This window comes from Lucilia cuprina, chromosome 6 (genome assembly GCF_022045245.1).
Source record: "Lucilia cuprina isolate Lc7/37 chromosome 6, ASM2204524v1, whole genome shotgun sequence".
In the NCBI taxonomy this organism is placed as follows: domain Eukaryota; kingdom Metazoa; phylum Arthropoda; class Insecta; order Diptera; family Calliphoridae; genus Lucilia; species Lucilia cuprina.
This window is the reverse complement of record NC_060954.1, coordinates 48,764,385-48,773,179: the sequence shown is the minus strand read 5'-3', so window position 1 is coordinate 48,773,179 and position 8,795 is coordinate 48,764,385. Positions and strand designations below refer to the sequence as shown.

The 8,795-nt window shown below is 31.5% G+C and overlaps 4 protein-coding genes across 4 annotated transcripts in view; 3 read left to right on the top strand and 1 right to left on the bottom strand.

The window, feature by feature from the left end:
* The window catches only part of LOC111676035 (serine-rich adhesin for platelets), a 321,746-nt gene that overhangs the window by 522 nt on the left and 312,429 nt on the right, over positions 1 to 8,795 (top strand). The gene's annotated exons all lie outside the window — the stretch shown is intronic.
* On the bottom strand, positions 705 to 1,238 carry LOC124420514 (male accessory gland serine protease inhibitor-like). The gene is made up of 2 exons (XM_046953539.1): positions 1,086 to 1,238; positions 705 to 1,018 (listed from the first exon to the last, which is right to left on the bottom strand). Exons 1-2 carry the CDS (start codon positions 1,165 to 1,167, stop codon positions 828 to 830), a joined length of 273 nt encoding a protein of 90 aa, XP_046809495.1. The 5' UTR covers positions 1,168 to 1,238; the 3' UTR covers positions 705 to 827.
* LOC111679416 (male accessory gland serine protease inhibitor-like) lies at positions 2,020 to 2,503 on the top strand. The gene is made up of 2 exons (XM_023440991.2): positions 2,020 to 2,152; positions 2,233 to 2,503. Exons 1-2 carry the CDS (start codon positions 2,074 to 2,076, stop codon positions 2,421 to 2,423), a joined length of 270 nt encoding a protein of 89 aa, XP_023296759.2. The 5' UTR covers positions 2,020 to 2,073; the 3' UTR covers positions 2,424 to 2,503.
* Positions 3,814 to 4,377, top strand: LOC124420515 (early lactation protein-like). The gene is made up of 2 exons (XM_046953540.1): positions 3,814 to 3,930; positions 3,987 to 4,377. The coding sequence occupies exons 1-2, from the start codon at positions 3,849 to 3,851 to the stop codon at positions 4,175 to 4,177; spliced, it is 273 nt and encodes a 90-aa protein (XP_046809496.1). The 5' UTR covers positions 3,814 to 3,848; the 3' UTR covers positions 4,178 to 4,377.

Sequence of the window (8,795 nt, the reverse complement as noted above, 5' to 3'; positions counted from 1 at the left end):
AACTGAACTAGAACTGAACTAGAACTGAACTAGAACTGAACTAGAACTGAACTAGAACTGAACTAGAACTGAACTAGAACTGAACTAGAACTGAACTAGAACTACAACAGAACTACAACTGAACTACAACTGAACTACAACTGAACTAGATTAAGTAATAAAATAGAAACTATTTAGCGCCTCTTATACATATTACAACAAAAACTAATTACATGTGACTTTTAAAAAAAAGTGTCACTTGCACATGCGACTAAGTTTACATCATTTAATTAGTTCCCAGTGATTGTAAAATACATAACATTATAAATAAATAATTTTGAATCACTTCTACAACATTTCTATTAAAAGAATTTATTATATTTAACTATTCCAATTGTAACACCTACATGTATGTATGGAATGTTTTAAGAAATCCAAACATATGTATATTTTGATATAACCTATCCGCATTGCAAGTGACTGGCAAGACTTCTGGGGAAAGACTGTTTTACATATGTACAGTACGACTATAGAACGAATTATCACTGTAGTTCATTGTAGTATCGATAGAATAGTGAAAAACACCACTCACAAATAGAGAGACAGCGATTGAGACAAGATCTTAATTAAGTAAGTCATTCATATTTTTTTCATTGGCTCAAACTTCAAAGGCTACTTGTTTGTAACACATTGCAATATTGATGATGGAGACATAAAAGGAAAAATATATTATTGAAAATTTATTTATTTTTAAACTTTATTTATTTTTAAACTAAGAAATCCGAGCATAATTCCTTCCCATCATTAAATTTCTAAACCAAAACTATCCTTTAAAATGTAAATGTCATTTAACCCTGGCGACGACGACATCTCTGTTCACAGGCAGCACGAGTACACCAACGATTGTTGTTGCCACCACAACCCAAGTAACGCAATTCACGACATTGACGGCCACGAGCATCATAGTACCACATTGTACGAGGAGTACAACCGCGACCACGACGACCCACATTGCGAGGACCAGTACAAGAAGGATTACCTGGAGTGGAAAAATTAAAATTTTTAAAATCTTAATGAAATATCTTTTTTTTTAAGAAAAAACTTACGTGGTCTGCCGACACATCTTTGAGCCGAGGTATAGGCCACCAAAGCTACCAGTAACAAAGTTAAAATATGTAAAAATTTCATTTTTTTTTAAATTATAACTGATTAACACGTTTAAGGGTTAAATTGTTTATGTTTGATTATGATCATTAAAGGTGCTATTTATATGAAAAATTTAAGGAAGTTTTTCTTGAGGGAAAAACATTTAATTTTTATTTAAAAATCATAATTGATTTTTCTTTTTAATTATTTTAATTTATATTGTTTATTTTAATTTATATTGTTAACATTTGTAGATACATTTCCACAAAAAGAATTAAATAAATTGTTTGTTTTAACAATAACTATGTAAACACAAGTGTTTTTTTTTTTCTACAACCAGAACGATTATTTGTTTTAAACAAACATTTGTGGGAATTATTGATATATTTAAAATGTTGTTGATATTTTTAAATTAACTAGCTATACCCAGCGTGCTTTGCTACCTTAACAAGTAATTTAAATAAAAAAACATACTTTACGATCTGGAAAGATTTATTACACAAATGTTCACATGGATTTTGGAATTGCTAGTGAAAAATTTTAGAATTGTAGCTGTAATAGTTTCTCAGATATAAAGTTTTGTGTACTTGTGCCACGCCCATTATATTCATATAAAATTTGGGTGCACTATAGATTGCAGTTTCTGATTCGCATTTTTGATGTGGGCGTGGCATGACGAATATTAAGGTTTTTTACAAATGTCAATATAATTCCCATTTAGTTAAGACTTTTATATTTTCGTTACACTTCTCTTCAAGCTGAAGCAATAACATATGTTTTTAACTTCCTTATTTTGCAGCAATTATAGGCATTTAAATTATTATTTTTATTATTAAAAAAAATATTTAAATAAATTTAAAAAATATATATATTGACATATAAAAACCATTCTTTCCTATAAATACCGAATCAAGTCAAAATTTTAAATCATAAACAATTTTAACCATCATGCAGTTTTTAAACATTTTCACTTTATTACTGGTAGCTTTAGTATCCTATACCTCTGCCCAAAGATGTGTCGGTCCACGTAAGTTTTTCATATTTTCGAATAAACAATTTTTTAAATTCTTTAATTTTTTTTTCCTGTATTCTAAACACAATTTCTAGGTGCACCATCTTGTGCTGGTCCCCGCAATGTAGGTCGTGGCGGCCGCGGTTGTACGGCCCGCACTATGTGGCATTGGGATCCTAGTACCCGACTTTGTCGTGAAATGCGTTACTTAGGTTGTGGTGGCAACAACAATCGTTGGTGCACGCGTTCCGCCTGTGAACAGAGATGTCGTAGTCGCCGCGGTTAAATTATGACTTTTTGATCCAATAACTTTGTTGGAAAAAAAAACATTCAATAACATTTAATTAAAATTGCAAATAATTTACATATTTTTGTGTTTTTCTTTTTTGGTGGACATTTAAATAATATAAAATTTAAAAATAATATTTTAAATTTAAAAGCAAATATCGTTTATATTTGCAAACAATGCAAATTGATAAAAAAAATTATAATAATAATAATATTCAGAAATTTTATTTAATTACAAGCATTTATAGCAGAAAAGGTATAGATTTCCCTTATTCTGATGAAAATTAAGCCTTTTATTGGATATTAGGCAAATAACTACCATGCTCGCTTACATATAGGAGCTAAGTAAGTACTTACTACGACCGACTGGAAAAAGGGAAATCAGTAAATACATAAGAACTGAACTAAAACTGAACGAGAACTGAAAAAGAACTGAACTAGAACTGTATTAAAACTGAACTAGTTCAGTTCTAGAACTGAACTAGAACTGAACTAGAACTGAACTTGAACTAGAACTAGAACTGAACTAGAACTGAACTAGCACTAGAACTAGAACTGAACTAGAACTGAACTAGAACTGAACTAGAACTGAACTAGAACTGAAGTAGAACTGAACTACTTAGAACTGAACTACTTAGAACTGAACTAGAACTGAACTAGAACTGAACTAGAACTAAACTAGAACTGAACTAGAACTGAACTAGAACTGAACTAGAACTGAACTAGAACTGAACTAGAACTGAACTAGAACTGAACTAGAACTGAACTAGAACTGACATAGAACTGAACTAGAACTGAACTAGAACTGAACTAAAACTGAACTAGAACTGAACTAGAACTGATCTAGAACTGAATTGGAACTGAACTAGATATATGGCTGAACTAGAATTGAACTGATATGTAAATGTAAATAATTGTGTAAGTTCAAATACCTAGCAGTTTGACAAAGAGTCAATTCCTCTGAAAAAGCAGTGATTTTCACTTCTTTCCTCAGGTAGTTTGGAACTGTCCGACCGAACTACAGGATCATAGCCATGCTTTGCTGCGATCATTTAAGATTTGTATAGCAATTGGAGAAGAAACCATTCGATATATCGTTACAAAATTGCACATGATTAGAGTTTTCGAGTTGATGAACAATTGTATGTGATAGTAGGTGAAATGGTCAGCTCGGTTATTATATTTTCTGAATTTTGAATAGTCAAAATTTAGACTTTTTTGTTAATTTCTATAAATTTTCTAAAAATTGATACATATTTACTCAAATTAAAACAATCCAAAGGTTTTTAACACATGTTGTTTCACAAACAATAAACCTTAAGTTTCATTGAACACTGTTCCAATTCTGAAATTATAAATACTTCAAAAAGCTGTTAAATTAAATCACTATTATTTAATTCTTTCACAGTTTCGTTTAATAAAAATGAAAGTTATTCATATTATATCACTAATTGTTGTGTTGTTTGCGACTTACAGCTCAGGACAAAGATGTTTAGGCGGTCCAGGTGAGGTGTAAGGAAAACATAATGAAATATAGTAATAATATATTGGATTTTTATAGTAACCTCCGTTTGTGCTGGTGTTCCGAATATAGGACAAACTGGAGCAAATTGCGTTGCCCGTATCTTATGGTTTTACAATACTGCTATCAGACAATGTCGTCGTATGTTGTATTTGGGTTGCGGTGGCAATGATAATCGTTGGTGCAGCTATATAGACTGTAAACTTGGATGTCGTCGTGGCCGACTTTAGTTCACATCACTTTTTATATCAATGGGCATTTAATTAATTAAGGAAACAACCAAACCAAAAAACAAAAACAATATTGACAAACCATATGTTAATAAAAGCCAATAAATATCTGGTTGATTCTTCACAATTGTCGGAAGTTAAAATTTGTGCCAGAAACAATTAACATTTCAAATAAAAATTAATTTTATTTGGTCGTTAAATTGTGCTGTAAATTAATTGTTTATTTTTTCCAAACGGCCAAGCCACAAAACTACAAAAAAAAATATTTTAATATTAAAACTTTGTTTATGTTAAAATGAAAAAAAATAATGTTTCCAGGAATTATTTTGGGGCAAAGAATATAATCATTATGCCTTTAAACGTTTTTAAAAATATAAAATTTTAATTCTTGAACTCACAAGATAAGTAAATAGATGAACTGAACTGGAGCTGGGCTAGAACTGAACTAGAATTGAACTAGAACTGAACTAGAACTGAACTAGAACTGAACTAGAACTGAACTAGAACTGAACTAGAAATGAACTAGAACTGAACTAGAACTGAACTAGAACTGAACTAGAACTGAACTAGAACTGAACTAGAACTGAACTAGAACTGAACTAGAACTGAACTAGAACTGAACTAGAACTGAACTAGAACTGAACTAGAACTGAACTAGAACTGAACTAGAAATGAACTAGAACTGAACTAGAACTGAACTAGAACTGAACTAGAACTGAACTAGAACTGAACTAGACTGAACTAGAACTGAAGTAGAACTGAACTAGATCTGAACTAGAACTGAACTAGAACTGAACTAGAACTAAACTAGAACTGAACTAGAACTGAACTAGAACTGAACTAGAACTGAACTAGAACTGAACTAGAACTGAACTAGAACTGAACGAGAACTGAACTTGAACTGAACTAGAACTGAACTAGAACTGAACTAGAACTGAACTAGAACTGAACTAGAACTGAACTAGAACTGAACTAGAACTGAACTAGAACTGAACTAGAACTGAACTAGAACTGAACTAGAACTGAACTAGAACTGAACTAGAACTGAACTAGAACTGAACTAGAACTGACTAGAACTGAACTAGAACTGAACTAGAACTGAACTAGAACTGAACTAGAACTGGAACTAGAACTGAACTAAACTGAACTAGAACTGAACTAGAACTGAACTAGAACTGAACTAGAACTGAACTAGAACTGAACTAGAACTGAACTAGAACTGAACTAGAAACTGAACTAGAACTGAACTAGAACTGAACTAGAACTGAACTAGAACTGAACTAGAACTGAACTAGAACTGAACTAGAACTGAACTAGAACTGAACTAGAACTGAACTAGAACTGAACTAGAACTGAAACTAGAGACTGAACTAGAACTGAACTAGAACTGAACTAGAACTGAACTAGAACTGAACTAGAACTGAACTAGAACTGAACTCGAACTGAACTAAACTGAACTAGAACTGAACTAGAAACTGAACTAGAACTGAACTAGAACTGAACTAGAACTGAACTAGAACTGAACTAGAACTGAACTAGAACTGAACTAGAACTGAACTAGAACTGAACTAGAACTGAACTAGAACTGAACTAGAACTGAACTAGAACTGAACTAGAACTGAACTAGAACTGAACTAGAACTGAACTAGGACTGAACTAGAACTGAACTAGAACTGAACTAGAACTGAACTAGAACTGAACTAGAACTGAACTAGAACTGAACTAGAACTGAACTAGAACTGAACTAGAACTGAACTAGAAACTGAACTAGAACTGAACTAGAACTGAACTAGAACTGAACTAGAACTGAACTAGAACTGAACTAGAACTGACTAGAACTGAACTAGAACTGAACTAGAACTGAACTAGAACTGAACTAGAACTGAACTAGAACTGAACTAGAACTGAACTAGAACTGAACTAGAACTGAACTAGAACTGAACTAGAACTGAACTAGAACTGAACTAGAACTGACTAGAACTGAACTAGAACTGAACTAGAACTGAACCTAGAACTGAACTAGAACTGAACTAGAACTGAACTAGAACTGAACTAGAACTGAACTAGAACTGAACTAGAACTGACTAAACTGAACTAGAACTGAACTAGAACTGAACTAGAACTGAACTAGAACTGAACTAGAACTGAACTAGAAACGGAACGAGAACTGAACCCAGAACTGAACTAGAACTGAACCTAGATCTGAACGAGAACTGAACTAGAACTGAACTAGAACTGAACTAGAACTGAAAAGAACTGAACTAGAACTGAACTAGAACTGAACTAGAACTGAACTGAACTGAACTAGAACTGAACTAGAACTGACTAGAACTGAACTAGAACTGAACTAGAACTGAACTAGAACTGAACTAGAACTGAACTAGAACTGAACTAGACTGAACTAGAACTGAACTAGAACTGAACTAGAACTGAACTAGAACTGACTAGAACTGAACTAGAACTGAACTAGAACTAGAACTAGAACTGAACTAGAACTGAAACTAGAACTGAACTAGAACTGAACTAGAACTGAACTAGAACTGAACTAGAACTGAACTAAACTGAAATAGAACTGAACTAGAACTGAACTAGAACTGTACTAGAACTGAACTAGAACTGAACTAGAACTGAACTAGAACTGAACTAGAACTGAACTAGAACTGAACTAGAACTGAACTAGAACTGAACTAGAACTGAACTAGAACTGAACTAGAACTGAACTAGAACTGAACTAGAACTGAACTAGAACTGAACTAGAACTGAACTAGAACTGAACTAGAACTGAACTAGAACTGAACTAGAACTGAACTAGAACTGAACTAGAACTGAACTAGAACTGAACTAGAACTGAACTAGAACTGAACTAGAACTGAACTAGAACTGAACTAGAACTGAACTAGAACTGAACTAGAACTGAACTAGAACTGAACTAGAACTAAACTAGAACTGAACTAGAACTGAACTAGAACGGAACTAGAACTGAACTAGAACTGAACTAGAATTGAACTACAACTGAACTAGAACTGAACTAGAACTGAACTAGAACTGAACTAGAACTGAACTAGAACTGAACTAGAACTGAACTAGAACTGAACTAGAACTGAACTAGAACTGAACTAGAACTGAACTGAACTGAACTAGAACTGAACTAGAACTGAACTAGAACTGAACTAGAACTGAACTAGAACTGAACTAGAACTGAACTAGAACTGAACTAGAACTGAACTAGAACTGAACTAGAACTGAACTAGAACTGAACTAGAACTGAACTAGAACTGAACTAGAACTGAACTAGAACTGAACTTGAACTGAACTAGAACTGAACTAGAACTGAACTAGAACTGAACTAGAACTGAACTAGAATTGAACTAGAACTGAATTACAACTGAACTAGAACTGAACAAAAGTTTGCAAAAGAATGTTGTGCAGTCAGATATGCTCTGTTATAATCTCAAGCTTGTTTTCAAAAACATGTTACAATTATGAAAACATACATAATTTTCGATTTAAATTAAGTACAATTATAATGAAATTAAGAGACCCAAGATAATAATTATACTTGCATTTAAAATATCTATCAAATTTGAAATAAATAAATATATTTTTCCTATTTCAATATATTTTATACAATATGCATTCATTTGAATTATTGTCTATTTATCCTAGATATTTGTACTAATGCTTAGAAGCAATTTCTAAGTAAAAAATAACTTTTAATTTAGATCAATACATTATAAATTTACATAAGTTAGTATGGCTCAAAGCAACCATTTCTAAGAAGTAATTTATACAAACATAAAATAGAGTAATATGCAAAGTTAAGCGTAGAAATATTGTGTGGATAATTAATATATGTACATTAGAGTGGCCCCAAAATGGAAGTTTTTGGTGTTCCCACCGAAAATGAAAATTTAGTTCAATTTAAGGTACCATTTTCAAAATTTTTGTCTTTACGTCAATAAAGGTCCTTTTTTTAGGGCTTTTTCATATTTTTCCAAAGAAATGCTCACCAAATACTGAATCCAGGACAAACATTTTGAGAAACGGTATCTTAGAATCAATTAAACTTTAGTTTTGGTCGAAAACATCGACACCTTATTTTTCCTCCATATAAACGTAGCAATACTAATCTTCATAGATTTTAGTATTGCTGTCCTAAACAGTAAAATAAGATAAAATAGATTCTCGATATTGTAATATTATTAAAAAATGTATGTTTATAATAATTATTAAATTATTTTACAAACATTTTTCTACTAAAACATAACAAAAATCCATAATTTACAAGTAAAGATGCTCAATGTTCAAAAATAATTAATATGCTTAAGAAATTTTTAATACATTTTTAAGAAATAAGAACTATTTTATTCTCTAGCATTAAAAATTATTCAGATAGTAAATACATTAGGAGTTAATAGTTTATAGAATGAAACGAAAATTTTTATACTCTACTTCTCAATTTAGTAATTAACTATACCAGTTTAATTATTGACTATAGTATCAATTATAATTTAGAACTAGAACTGAACTAGAACTGAACTAGAACTGAACTAGAACTGAACTAGAACTGAACTAGAACTGAACTAGAACTGAACTAGAACTGAACTAGAACTGAACT

What these genes read in the sequence shown, in the direction of transcription:
- LOC124420514 (XM_046953539.1), bottom strand. Translation starts at nt 1,167, where the DNA reads ATGAAATTTTTACATATTTTAACTTTGTTACTGGTAGCTTTGGTGGCC. An exon ending in AAGATGTGTCGGCAGACCAC is followed by an intron (nt 1,019 to 1,085) that starts GTAAGTTTTTTC and finishes TTTCCACTCCAG; the next exon opens with GTAATCCTTCTTGTACTGGT.
- LOC111679416 (XM_023440991.2), top strand. Translation starts at nt 2,074, where the DNA reads ATGCAGTTTTTAAACATTTTCACTTTATTACTGGTAGCTTTAGTATCC. An exon ending in CCAAAGATGTGTCGGTCCAC is followed by an intron (nt 2,153 to 2,232) that starts GTAAGTTTTTCA and finishes CACAATTTCTAG; the next exon opens with GTGCACCATCTTGTGCTGGT.
- LOC124420515 (XM_046953540.1), top strand. Translation starts at nt 3,849, where the DNA reads ATGAAAGTTATTCATATTATATCACTAATTGTTGTGTTGTTTGCGACT. An exon ending in AAGATGTTTAGGCGGTCCAG is followed by an intron (nt 3,931 to 3,986) that starts GTGAGGTGTAAG and finishes GGATTTTTATAG; the next exon opens with TAACCTCCGTTTGTGCTGGT.